General features: G+C 42.0%; 1 protein-coding gene across 3 annotated transcripts in view; it reads left to right on the top strand.

The window, feature by feature from the left end:
• The first annotated feature begins 257 nt into the window (after positions 1–257).
• Positions 258–14742, top strand: part of tp53bp2a (tumor protein p53 binding protein, 2a) — a 30233-nt gene continuing 15748 nt past the window's right edge. Inside the window, exons 1-4 of one of the 3 annotated variants that reach the window (XM_034203781.1) lie at positions 258–351; positions 638–794; positions 12316–12463; positions 13475–13588. In XM_034203781.1, the coding sequence (XP_034059672.1) occupies positions 768–794; positions 12316–12463; positions 13475–13588 (289 nt within the window). In that variant the 5' untranslated portion in view covers positions 258–351; positions 638–767. The remainder of the gene's footprint in view (positions 352–637; positions 795–12315; positions 12464–13474; positions 13589–14742) is intronic. The other 2 variants (XM_034203782.1, XM_034203783.1) reach the window with 2 other exon arrangements.

Here is a 14742-nt window from a genome sequence, read left to right as displayed (position 1 = left end):
TCTAAAATACGAGCAGAGTGAGACCTCTTACCTTTTCAACTCAGGTTGATCTTCACTTTTAATGTAAGTTTTAATTTACATCTAAAACATATTTCTGCCCAACTGAATGATTTGAAACAAATTAAGTAGATATTAACTTTTATTTCATGCGAGTGTAAATGCTACAGTGTGTACCGATCTAGCCGTTGGGGGTGTTTTCTGTTCCAAAAGGGGGCGGAGCTTGAATTCCAAACTGGAATGAGTTTCCTCCTATGGTTTCCTCCCGATACGTCACTCTGGGATAGGCTGTGAGCTGCGGAGCAACACTGTCTGTCAACGGAGTTTCGGGCTGATTACCTTGGCGTTTTTGGGGTAAGCCAAAAACAATACAAATAATCAAAGAATCGCTGAATAGATTTATGATTAATTTTACCTTTAGTTTGTTACAAAAGGTGAGGGTTTTTAGCTTTGCCTCCCTCTCGCAACGAGCAGTTTTAAAGTTCGATGTTCACACAACTACAAGGGAAACTTTTGTCGGGAAGGCCTTGTGTTATTTGTTGCAACAGGTCCTCGACACGGGATAGTATTCATGTATTTTATATTGTGTGCATTTTGGTTGGACTTATGCAATAACGAAGTCCTGTGTTTTGAATGCAGGACGGGACCCCCAAGTGAGAGAAAGTAGCCTTGCCCATCGCGGCTTTAGGCTCTGGGATTAAAGTGATCGCCTGTCCCACAGCTTTCGTCGAAACTGCGAGTTGGGGATTCATGCTGTGTTGGTTAGCTAAATGCGGTACGAAGCTAAAATGATGCCGGTAAGTTCATGTTTTAATTACTTGGCTACAAGTTTCATCGTTGTCCTTTCGCATTGTATTCATTGTATTTAATTGTTTTCGACATGATATCACTGCACTTACCCTGCATTGTGAATTACCTGGACATATAATTGGACGCTGCAAGATGATGCGGCTGCGACTTTTGTGTTAATAATTTGGCAGCACAGGTTTCTGCTGTGAAGTTCACCATGTGTGACAGCAGTGTGTGATCTGCGTATGATGTTATGTCATATATTTGCTTTCCACGCATACGGTCTCTAGCTACCTTCACGTAAACCAGCCAGAGTCCCCTGCGTCAAACTACCTTTTATAACCTGCCTCGGGACAGTTTACATTAACCTGACAACATAGTCATTAACGTAACTCCGTTAAGACATGATCCTGCTCAGTACACACAACAAGCAGGGGGCACCTGCCAAGTCTGGATGGCACTAAGCTAACCTCAGCTCTGGACTCCTGCCATGTCATCACCATCATCACCATCATCAGAGGTCCATTTCTCTTGCTGCAGTCAAAGCCTCTTTCTCTCAGCACTTCTTTGATGTATGTAGAGAGAGAACAGCGGACAGTCTGTATGTGCTCACAGTAGAGAAATAACCTTCCCAACAATTAGAATTTGAGACATGTTTTTTTATTTTAATAATGCAGGAATGCAAGCAAGGGTGCAAAGTTCAAAGAAGTGGTGGCTGAATTTGTAACTAGTAAGCGTTCAACCCAGCAAAATAATCGTATTTATTTTTAAATCGTATAAATTAAAGTTCCCTTCACAACTTTCTAGACATCAAGAAGGACATGTGTTATTGCTATTTGTTTTCATCCTTTTAATTGTACCAACAAAGTATATTTATATATATATATATTAATATACTTTGTTAATTTCTTTTTATAGGCTAATAGTTTAATAAACTAATCTTTTAAAAACCAAAGCCGGTTTAGCATTAGTTGCCAGGCTTTTTAGTTTGAAGAGGAAAGAACAGCTATTGTCTGAATGTTAACACTGCAGTGTTTTGTGTTTTTACCTCAGCTTCTCTGGTTGTTTCTAGTTATTTGTGTTATGAACAAATATGTTAAGTTACATGCTGTACGATGCACAGACTGTACACTTGATTTACAAAGATGTAAACAACTAATGACAAATCCAGTGTAATCCTGTGTGGTAGTATGTCTCAGGTTCTACTAATAATACCCGTCTGTGCCTTGACCGGTGCTTCCAGTAAAACAGCTTGATCAGTGAATTAATCATCTTAGCTGTGGAGTCCTATCTGTCTGGTGCATGACCTCAGTCTGCTCCTGGCACATGGTTATTTGGTATCACCAAGCTCCCATCTTGTCGAAACTAATATACATGTCACCCTTAAACTCTTTCAAACAAGATTTGTGAGACCTTGTTAACCGCCCTCTTTATCCCCATTTCTGACTCCTGAGAATATCTGTGTGTTTTGTTGTGTTTGAATGGGATACAGCTTCTGGTGTTGGCCTGATAAACACAAAATGGCCTCTATATATCAACGTCTGATGTGAGGTATTGTCTTAGAAATTACACCCATAGCCCATGACCCCGCTGGTACATGCCAGGGGCTCGGGGGTAGTGAGAATGTAGTGTCGTAATTACTGCTGGGATGGTAAATAAGGGGTCACTGTTTTCTGAACACAATGAGCTGCAGGGACTCTTTTACAGCTTGTTGTGGAGAGCACATTGTGTGTGCGCCTGACTGTGAGTGTTGTGGCAGCACCCTGATAAGAGATGCTCACCCTCTGTTGAACCATAGAAGATATAACTCGTATACCCCTTATTTACCATCAGGTTTTCTCAATCTAGGCTTTGACTGTCGACAGTTACTAATGACACATTTAGTCTTGGACTCTCTGCTGGTTTTTAAGCTTATATAATGTTGTCCTTTTTGTTAATATTGATTATATTCAATACAATGCTCTGGCAATATACAGTGACAGAAACCCAAACCTGTTAACATGCAAGTTCCTGCTTTATTTTGGATGTCAAATGTTGCAGGCATAAATCACTTCCTCATTCCTTTCCCATGACATAAGTTGCTTGCTGTGTAGATTTCCAAGTAGATAAACTATTTTGTGCCCATCCTGCATTATTGAGTTTTGCCTTCTTTGACCACACGCATGTCTCAATTATACCTCAACAAATCTCTCTGTTGTTAGACTTTGTGGTGGGAAAAATGAAATGGTGCTCTGGGAAGCCTGATTTTGCTGTATATGTCAACAGAAACATGAGAAAGCTTTCTCTGTGGCCACCATAGCCTTTGTGTGTAGCCTGTGGGAGAGTATGATGTGGTTACATAAGCAGCCTCATTGGTGATAGCCAAGGACTCACAAGGGCAATGTTTTGACTTTTATTTTAATACGAATATATTTAGATTTTACTGTATTGGCTCAAAAGAGTAGTGTCAAAATACACTTCTCTCCCAACTTAACAAGCTAGTAATTTTATATAGTTTGTATTTTCTTAAGATAGCTTAGAACAATATACCATAATGTAAACAAGCAGGATTTCATCACAAGGCAGAACAAAGATTTTTTTCGCTGAGTCAATGACGCTATTTTACAAGATTTCTGTGATGCACCCTGTTAGACTGCAGGACACTAATGCTACAATACCAGCCTCACATTAGCTCGGTTTCTGAAAGGAAGCACACATGAGTCACCTGAGCAGGTATTGACTTACCTACCATAGAGTATTGAGTGACTCCCATCCGGGGGAATCAAGGTGAAAAGCCGAACTACACTCCAGAAAGACACTTTTTCAAGCAGCGACAGCATTTAAAACGGTCTAACTATTAGGAACACTGCGGCTATGGTTCAGAAGTAAAGCCAGGGTGATCAGGGAAACAGCTTGTGACCCTTTATCATTACATATTCCCAGGAACTAAGATAAAAATTAAGGTCCATCTTCTTCTTCTTCTTAAAGCTTGGACTTGGAGGTTGTGGTTGAGTTGTCAATTTTAGCTTAGACAGGTTCTTACTGAGTTAAATGATCCGGAAGTACTTAAGTGGTGATAAGAGCAGTTAGGATACTCTAGATCAGGGGTGCCCACACTTTTTCAGCTTGGGAGCTACTTTTAAAATGACCAAGCCCAAATGATCTGCCTAAACTGTGTCGCGAGCGGGGAGGGGGTTCTAGTGTACTAAACGGCGGATAAACTGTGGCGCGCATTTGCGCTTCAGATGAGGAGGTGAGGCCCCCTCATAACGGCATGAACCCGTATGCCAGTGCCACAATACATTTGATACCCTTTCTTTAGTAGAATTGTATAAATTGACTAACTAGGTAATCAGCTCGTCGGTGATTTGCAGCCCATGCGTGGTGAACTGCATGTTAGAAAAGATGAGATCTCAGACTGGCTTACCTGTAAGTCAATCAAGTGGCAAATGCCATAGTAACGGCCCCTACACACGGCGGCGTGCGTTGAAGCTTGCCGGCTGGCATGTCTGACGCTCGACCAACAACCAATCACATGAATCTCCCGCCCCGGACACACAAGCGGCGGTTTCATTGGCTAGAGCTTGTACTGTCATATGATTCGATTGGCTGACGCTTCCGTCGAAGCTTCAAAAGTAGAACATTGCTCAACTTTTGAAGCGAACAACGCTTTGCTCCCACAATGCAGTTTGGCGAAGCGTGACGTCACCCCATTCAAAGTGAATGGGCAGAAGCGTTGAAGCTTCAACGCACGCCGCCGTGTGGATGGATGATAACGGCTAACTTTTTTTTTTTTTCAATGCCATGTGATCGACCCACACTACCTTTGCGATCGACCGGTCGATCGCGATCGACGTATTGGGCACCCCTGCTCTAGATGATAGGAAAGGAGCTTCAATGCTTCCTTTATAATTTCCTTTAGTTTAGGATAGATTTGTCCATCCTTTACAAAAGGAAACAAGCTATCCAATTCCTTGTCAACACACCATTCGGCTGTTCACAGAAACAAACAAAGTATGAGATAGATACTACAGTAGATGCGCTTATTGTATCTCGTAGTGCAGAACATTGTATTTCCCACGGCAGAAGCACATCAAGAACACCTTGTTTCCCCTCCTGCCAAATCTGAAGAGCCAATGGGATATGGTATAAATATTATAATGAGAACAGTAAGCAGTCCATTTTCTCATTTAACAAGATAACATCGCAGTTGTTGCATTATTCTTTATAATTTACTGCTGTGCAACCCTGATGTTTGAATACATGTCACTTTGGTTTGTTTGAATGTCAGACATGTATTGATATTCCAGCCTATGTAGTCCTAATATTGATACTACTGGAAACCAGTGTTTGCTGCTCTCCCATGTACTTTTGTTCACACTAAAACAATTTGTCCCGGAACTAAATATAGACTCTAGTTCCTTTGGTTAACAAGTGGACAAAAAGACAGTTCCTGGAAATGTTTCTTCATTGGAAAAGACCTTTTGTAGTCTGCCTCCTCCAATCACCCGCTCTCCTGCTTCAACAAAGACTCTTTAGCACATGACAGATACAACACAACCAACAAAGTGGGCGTTTTTAAAGGATGCCAATTAGTGTGCCTGTCACATTCTCAATTGCTGGCTTTTAGTTTACTTTATGAGATAAGTGTTAGAAAGATGAGTTTTGCATACAGTAAACTCGTATACCACGGACAAGCCGACAAACTATTTAAATAGCAAAGTCTGTGTATGTTATCTGAAATAGCCTCAACTTTGCTGCGGCCTTGTTTTTACTCTGAATGATCTCATCCAACTGTAGAAGGCTTGGAAAAAGGATACATCCACTCCCTTCTGGTTCATTTTGACTGCCATTTCCCTTATCTGTCAGATAAGCGCGAGTTGGAACGGTCTCGTATAGGCCTGGAATGGAAAGCTATTGTGCAGATCGTACAGTGATAGGCTAAGTAGTAAGTACTGCAGTGCAGACGGAGAGAAGAGGTTGTCCTGATCCAAGAGTCACAGCTTTCTGCAGCTTCAGTGCGTTGTAAAAGCTGCTTGTATTTTTCTGCAGCTACTGTGCATTCGGATAACGCCCGTGTCCTCGTGTTTGTTACCCCTGACCTTTTCTCCCTCACCCTGTCATCCCTCCTAATGTAGCATAAAGAAAGTGAGAGAGAGATGAAGAGGAATAATGCATAATGCACATTAGGGAGTTTTCTGCTGCCTCGCCTTTTTGAAAGACTGCTATGCTGGAACAGTGTCAACTTTTGAGGCTGTGGCAGAGAGAAGATGATGCTGCAGTGTCTTACAAACCCGCTGTAATCAGATTCAGAGGTGACTCCCTCAACAAGACCTAGTGGCGTCATTTGCTTACCACAGCAAAACTTGTAATTGAAAGTGTGTGTGGACAGAAGGCCCCTAAGGTGAGACCCCTCCGGCATGGTCAAAGATATAGTCCCTGTTATCTTATCTGCGGTCACCCTGCCTCACACTACCCAGTCTCCTAGTAGATGTTTTGTATATGGCAGTCAATCCCACTGTATCATATCAAGCCTGTCTGACACTCTGCCTCATTGGATATGACTACATCCAGGCTCCTTCAAGGCAGGGATACATCTGGAATGCTTAGAAAGGGTACATGTGTATATAGTAAATTCATAGATATTCATCAACACACTCGAATATTGGGCTCTTTTATTGAGCATAATGCAGCTTTTCCAAAGTTGGTGTCAATGTGAAGTTGTTCCCTTGTGCCTCCAACACACACTGAAACTATTTAGCTTGCTTATATTATACTACCTTTGCCTTCACTTAAAAGCAACATTTTACAGCCTGAGAAATTAACATAACTTATACATATTTATTAGTCTTTTATCAGCAGGAGGTTTTCAATCAGGTCAACCTGATTACACGCGACGCATGGCTTTACAGGTTCTTTGTTTGAGATTAAACAGCTATGCAACACTTTGACAAGCCGAAAATACATGTAATGCTACTTGCAGAGAAAAAGAAGCCTTGGTCGTCCCATCTGCACCACAATCCTTTTTTGGTTGTTTGTTATAAGTATTTAATTGTACAGTATTAAACTTCATACCTATGTTAGTTAGATTAAACAGGCCATATACATTTTGGGCTTTTATTTGAGTTTTGAATTAGTTTATTTTATATCTATACAGTATATTCTGAATAATAAATAAGTTAATTACATAAATAATGTGTTGATTTATCTGTAATGCAATTAATCTCTTAGCTTTTTTTAGTTACAATCAGTGTTTAGGAAGAATTTCATAAATGTCCATGTTGAACAAGATAAACATTATGAACAAACATGACTGAGCTATTATAGTAAGGATTGATTTGAGAATAAGAAATCCCTTGCTGATGTTACAGCCAACATCAGTAAGAGTATGTTATCGGATTTAATTTAAACAGCAAGCGAAGATAATGAATGCATGTCCAACATTGCTGTGGGTGTTTGTAGTTGTATTGATGTGAATTCTCAGTAACAGGATGCTCTTTAATTGGCCTGTCATCCTGACATTGCAGAGTAATTCCATTACAGTACAATCCGTTGTTGTTTGTCTATTCCTGGAAATGGGAAACTGCAGTGGCAGACAGTTTGGATCAGTCTTAACTCAATATGGGACCAATTGCATTTAGACGATGATCTTGACAGCCTCATGCCGCAGAAATGACCCTCACAAGGAGAGCGAGGACTTTCAAGGTGGGACACTGAGATTCATGTACTCCTATAGGCTGTTGGAAGCGACGTCACCAAAAGATCATTCTAATTGTTTCCCTTCTATCAAGACTTCTTTCCACTGCTGCACATGTTATCTGGGCGATCAGTGGGAGTGCCGCTCTCCCACACCAGCAGAGCATTCCTCCCTGTAATTGGCTACGGTTACAGTGTTGATCTTTAAACTCAAGTCTCATCTCAGAGTCCTCTGTCTACACAACTAAAGAGGCTCGAAAAGCCTGTTCCCTTTTAGGCGTGCAATATATGGCATCTGCTTCATAGCAATGAGATCCAAATTACACAGTAAATAGCCCAATCAGCAACTAAGAGGCTGTAGGCTTTGTAGCTGATATCTTCAGTGTACTGTACAGTGTTCCGCATTATAGTCCTGAACCTCCCCACAGGGACTCCTCCTTGTTTCATTTCATACAGGAGAGAATTATTGACAAAGGACCCTGTTTCCTTGCAATAACCCAGAACAACTGTTAAAGGGTATCTTTGTTTTTTCCCATCTCTTATTCTCTAGCTCTCTGCTTTTTTCAGCAGGGCAGGTCAAGCATGTGCTGCCAGCTGCAGTCACTCTCTCAAAGATGTGTTCTTATTACAATGCCTTTGGTCTGAGGGTTTGATGTCATTGCCTTTCATCTCACACACACTCCTGTTCTGTGTCCAGAAAAGATGTTCTTAAGCATGTGCCAAATAACCCTCGAGACTGTATTTTTGTGTTCTATCAATATCACAACAGAACCTCATTTGATAGATTTAAAAGCACAAACCAGGCACTTAAATGTGAGTAATGAATATAAACACCTGCCTGCTCTTGGGCGTTGGTTACCCAGAAGAATATTCTCTTTTCAACTTAAGATATAGCGTATTTGCTGAAGGCTATTGAATTTAAGCTTACTATAGTTATACTGAGCCAGTGGTCTGTTGAAAGGCTATATTTTGATATAGCGGCTTAACTTAATCCCTGAGATATAGCCCCAATGACCTAGCCTTATAGCTGCTCTGCTTTGAAAGTATCTACAGTGCAGGCTGCAGTGTTAACAGACACATCTCTTTGCAATACATACAATTGTCAGTTTGCAATTCTGAGCTGTCCCAGTGCCAAAATCTGAGAGACAGCTTTGACTTAGCTAAGGCTGTGATCGAATTAGAAATATATTTTTATAACAGCGAACTGCAGCAGCTCGTCCCAGTTTGGCTCAGGCAAAACAGGGGGGTCAGGGCACTCTTCTTACCTGTCTCTCTGGGATGGTGAGGAAATTCACCTGCAGTAGGACATTATGGAGACGTTTGATATATCGTAATAAACCAGTTTTTGCATAGAATATAAGTTGTATAATTAGTCTGCTAACAATGGAAAGCCAAAGTGGATGTTCTGCTGATAATAATGAAATATGAATTCATTAACTAGGCAATAAGAATATGCAAGATGAATGCAAATGTTCCTGATTGGTTTAATTAATTATGAATATGTTGCACATGTGTGCGTGTCCTAGCCTTTAAGCAGCGACCGCACGCATTGGCTGGATGAAGGTCAGCAGCAAAGTGCTAACTCATCCAGATGGAGGCTGGGCTTGGGTAGTGGTGGACCTGGATCATTAACTTTAGTGCTGAAGAGAATTGGCTTTCAGTGTAGGTATTGCCACCCCCAAGACTCCACACCCCTCCCATCTCTCACTCTCTTTCAGCCCCGCTCTCCCCCCCTCCACCCCCCTCACTTTGTTGTCTCTCGTCCACTCTCCAAATATGAACAGGGTCATTTGAATGTCGTACGTTGCTGGGAAGTTGTGATGATGTCAGCGGCTCTGCGCTCATCTCTTGAAGGCATTTTTTGCTAAAAGCAAGCTTCATGACATTGATGCCAGTTGAGGTTTTATTTTAATTACTGACCCTGACAGTGCAATTTATTATGTTTACTGATTCCCCTTTAGTTCTCAGCTTCCACAAACAGTAAAACGGTTCTGATAAGGAGACAGGAAAGGAACTGTTTTGGCTTTATTCTCCGGGGTGGTCTTTCACCACAGAGCTGTTAGGTCCTGTATGGCCTGTGAGGAACACAGAGGGGCAATGTCTATTTACAGCTTTCTGTTCTGTACTGTAGATCACTGACGAGGATGACTCACTGCTGATTCGCTCTATTGATGGGGATCTTCAATTTGCATCCCTAGGAACAAACCAGTTGACTCAGCTCCTCTGAGTCAGAGCGCTCCCCGTTGTTTGCACCTTTGCCTCATCACAGGGAAAGAAAACCTTTTCCGGTTGTGATACAATACAATGATGTTGCTAAGGAAAGGTGTCCCCTGCCCACTCACTCAGTAAGCTTCATTTGAAGAAGAAAAGGGGGATAAAGCCACTTATCTTAAGGCTGCTGTGCTTTTGCTCAGTGCAACCTTCAGTTCAAAAGCTACTCAAATACTTTTGTTTCTGCTCTTTGGCTGCAGCTGCTCTGCATGCTCGCCCCCTCAAGCCCCTTTGTACTCGTGACCCTGCTGACCTGATGTTCCCACCATGGCCCCTTAGGCACAGCCGCTCACGGCAGCATGCTTAGAAAAAACCTGTCAGTCCAACCTGGATGTTCAGGAAGCTCACAATACAATTCTAACAATGAGACACTTTCTCTGGCTGCTATTTTTCTATTGGAGTCACTGTGTAGACATAGTGTTGTGTCGAAACCTAAAGCTAAATACCAAAGTTGAATACGTTTGTGTGACATGTCCCAGGGCACCTATGTTATGTCACAATATTCGTTTTATTACAGCCTTTTACAGCCCTCACTCTCCTCTCGTGTGATCAGATTACAGATGGGAGTATATTCCAGCTTGCCCTAAAAGCCTCTTAAGCATACATCTGTATATTATTACACAGTCACGGTTCTCCACTTCCTGTTTACTGTCAGTGTTTGTGTATTTGTAGGGTGTCACACAGGCAGAATATGACTTGACTCCCAGATGTCCATTTTAAAATGGACTGTCAAGCCTTTAGTTTGACAAAGGCCTTCTTTATTTTATTAAACTGGACTCCCAATAGGGCTGAACGATTAGTCTTTGTTTTTGTTTTTGTTTTTTTTGCTCTTCTTGTGGGTCAGTCATCATGTACCAGTCATTATTGACCAATCAGAAGTGGCCCATGATAGTAGGTGATAGACAGATTGATCCAATCACCTGGCAAGTATTTTTGAAATACTTTTCCAAATGGCTTCCAATGGAGCTTTCCTAGATGGTTTGGTGAAACAAACCATCTGAGTCAGGTTAGTAATGCTCCATCACATACACACACACACGGTGAATCTTAAACTGAAGCTTGACTTTAAAGCAACCCAACGGAAGTTTCATGTAAGTTTAGTTATTTCACTCGTAGCTCGAGCTGCGGGGGTGCTAGAGACGGGAGCACGTTGATACGACCTTCCTAGCCGGAGATATGGCCACATTTTACAATAAACTTCCGTTGGGTCGCTTAAAAACAAATATCGCAAATCGAATCGCACTTGCAATATCTGTCAGAAAAATCACAATTAGATTATTTCCCCAAATCGTGCAGCCCTAACTCCCAACACCTATTATTTTACCTGTATGTACCCTGTATGAGTATTGATTTGAGAATCCTTTAAAATGTTTTTTTTAATACAGAATGTGTTGTGGTTTTATTCGAATTGAGACATGAATTCCACCTTTGGGACACTTACTCTATGACGGCTCTATTTTCTGCTCGGTGTCAAAGTGTTTTTTCCTGCAGTAGCTTAAGGCATTCACTTTCCGCTTCAATGACATCTTCATTGAGTCCATTTCTTGATAGTCCTTGACCATTCTCTACTATCTGTCAGCCTATCACGAACATACACATCCAGTATTGCCAGAGTCCTCAGTGGGCTGTCTGAGATGAGAGTATGAGAGTGTTTGGCAGTGGTATTTAGGGGTGTGTGTGTGTGTGTGTGTGTGTGTGTGTGTGTTCTCTCTCACAGTGGTGACAGCACTAGTTAGCAGTTAGATGGCGTTGGCGGAAATGGAATTCTGGGAGCTGGCCTGTGATGTCTCTGTTGACACAGAGGAACGGGGACTGGGAAACACACTGCTCTCTGTAGCCCCTTTCAGACATGCACCTCTTTTCTAATGAGAATTTAACATGTGACTCTGAATAAGTATGAACATCCTATTAGGCTAGACCTGGTAACATTTCTGTGTAACTTGAAACTCAGCAAAAGTCTAATTTGAAATGCTCATGGAATAACATAAAGACTGCAGCAGTACAATGTGAAACATGCAGAGAGAGATATTAAAAGTCTTGCACTGCCTCATAAAATGACTGTTATCTCAATCAATAAAAAATCTGGCCCACAGTCTCTATTATTTTCCTATATACTCCTGCCAACTGTACTAAATGAATAGCCAGTTGAATCCTTTACATAGAGAAAATGAAATGAGTGTCTCAGCTTGATGTCTTGCCCTGTAATGCTTGTGCACTGTGAACTATTCTAAAAGAGGCAGCAGAATTCCCTCTTCAATAATATTTTATACAAAAACAAACAGTGAAAAAGCCTCTGTACTATCACTGTTGGGAATGGTGGCAAGGCTTCTTTTGCCCACAATGGTCACTAAATGCTTAAAGTCAATATGTGTTTTAAATATAAATGTGCTGCCATGTTTGAATAAAGCAGTTCAAAGCATAAACCGGAAAATCACGAGGCATGGATGACAAAATGCTACATTTAACAGATGGATAAAGACTGCAATGTTACTCATTCCCTGTCTGAAAAGTGATAGTATGACCAGATACACACTTCTTATTGTTATTTAGCTCTATCTAATGCCTCTCTCTTTCTGTCCCCAGATGTTCCTGACAGTATACCTCAGTAACAATGACCAGCATTTTACTGAGGTCCCCGTTACCCCGGAGACACTGTGCCGGGACGTGGTGGAGTTGTGCAAGGAGCCGGGGGAGGCCGACTGCCACCTCGCTGAGATGTGGCGTGGATCTGGTGAGTGCCAGTTCACTGTTATCCTGATCCGTCTACACACCATGAACAACAGGAGATGTTCAGTAACAAGCTGAGGAATATGGATGTGGGCAGACACTTGTTTGTCCTCTTCCATTTAATGAGAGGGAAATTGCTTTTCTGAAGTAGACCATATATGGAGATTAGCTTTGTGGTCAACTGCTTGCTGATTTCTTTTTAAAGGGTTGCATCTCTTTTGGGTCTGCAATGCAAATGAAGCAGAGCCCATAATCCCTGTAACAAACACAAGCACCCAGACATCTCCCTCATCAGGTGGGAGGAGGGGGGGTGGGTTTCTTCCCCCTTTTCCCCCCATCTGTGAGAGTCAGGAGGTATTCAGAATCAAAACTCAAGGAGCCAGGCTTCGTTGCTGTTACCATGGTGATGCTGCCATAAGAGTGAATCAAGTACCAATCATTGCGTTTGAGTACTTCCAAGTAGTCTGAAAAGATTGTCACATTTTGCAGCCATGGCTCTCCTTGAAAACACAGCAGCGACATTTGGATGAATTTAGATGTAAAGCTTTAAGTAACCTAAACATTACAATCATCGCTGATTTGTTTTGCAGGCACGCCATCACAATGGATCATTTTCATTGACCTCTACTTGACTGTAATGTGTCAGTCCATTTGTGTAATGAAATGGTCTTAAGCAGGTTGAAGAAGATGTCTGAGGAATGGATGATGAGCTCTTTGGCTCAGTACCAGCCAGAATAATTGACCACACAGTTGTTTTCCCCCAAGGTCATTACTCAGAAAGATCAACTAGATGCAGAAGGTGCTGGTGAAAGTGTCACTGTAGCCCAGCTGCGTTGGGCTAAAGTGTTTGAGCGAGATTATTCAAAGCAGACCTCTCACGTGCACCTACATCACTATTGTCACGTTTTCAACCATGCCAAATCAAACATAATGAAAATGTTTCAATATTGATTTTGTAGGTGTGACTTTTTCTGTCTGACGCGAGTGCTGAAGTAATTATGTATTCTGTCTGCAGAGCGAGCTGTAGGTGACGGAGAGAGGATGCTGGATGTGCTCCAACGTTGGGGACAACACAGGGCAGAGGTGCGCTTCTTTTTGCGTCACAATCGAGCCCCTAGCAGGGAATCTGGTAAGTGTCTACCCCCACCACAAATACAAGAGATAATGAAGCAGGAGCAAGGGTTTCTCAGTCCTCTCACACAAGGGTCATGGTTGGGACGAGGGCAATCCCCAGAGAAAATACATTTGACACCAACGTAGTAAACTCCAGAGATGCCTGTAGCCTCTAAACGTACACACACCAACTCTGGTGTTAAGGATCCATTTGTGGCTGAGAATAAACCAGACCACCTCACCTTGTACTCTACATATTAGCAGGCCTCAAATCATTGAACAAGCCTTATTTAGCTGTACTGTTTGAGGCCAGGGTTTCCAAGCTACAACGTCATAAGCCTGTTACTTTTCAGTTTTCTTAGGAACAGAGAAAACGCTAGTATTTTGGTCGTGCGCTATCCTTTCAGCCCCCAGTTGCGTAACTAAGTCCTTTTACCCCTCACAGCTTGAGTCTGGCCCAGGGATTAGATGGCTGTTTTCCCTTCCTGTTATCTTAGTCCGCTCTTGTTTTCCCACACTGTTAGTTTAGCTCTGCTCACTATTTGCAACCCAGTTCTGCATTACCTTTTTCTGTTAAGACTTTTTTTTATTAAGGACTGGTGCATTTGGTGTCCCGTTTCTGTGGTGCTGATATTATTCATGAAAGTGTAGCAGTAGGGAGTTAAATGTTAACACTTCCTGATTCGGGGCAGGCTCTCACCAGGTCAGAAAACGACAATTATTCTCTGCTGAATTGAGCTAGCGAAGTAATTCAATACTCAATCTTGCTTATGGAGCCTTACCATGGTGTTATATTTACAGCAACCAGTATTTAACATGCATACGTATGTCAGGGGTCATCGAAGACCATTATGCAAGCTAAAGGGCTTTGGTAATGAGTCAAGGCTTTGAGATCTGGATTGTCAGACCCCCACCACTCTGAGCTGTTAAATGCCAGTAGCATGTTTGGATATTAGCGCACATATTTACACAGATAAGCAAGTATACACACAATTGTGGAACCCAGTGCCAGGCGGTTATGTATTACGCTAAATCCTGAGATTACTGCAAGTCACAAAGAGCTCTGATCCCAGTTGTTTCCCAGGACAGCTTAGATCATTTATTCTGTTGTGCCGAGCCGTCTACTGATCTACACTGTTCTGCAGCGAGTCCAGAGAAAGTCGTACAGTG

This window comes from Gymnodraco acuticeps, unplaced genomic scaffold (genome assembly GCF_902827175.1).
Source record: "Gymnodraco acuticeps unplaced genomic scaffold, fGymAcu1.1, whole genome shotgun sequence".
Lineage (NCBI taxonomy): Eukaryota > Metazoa > Chordata > Actinopteri > Perciformes > Bathydraconidae > Gymnodraco > Gymnodraco acuticeps.
Note: the sequence above shows the minus strand (reverse complement) of the source record. Positions and strands in the feature narration are given on the sequence as shown.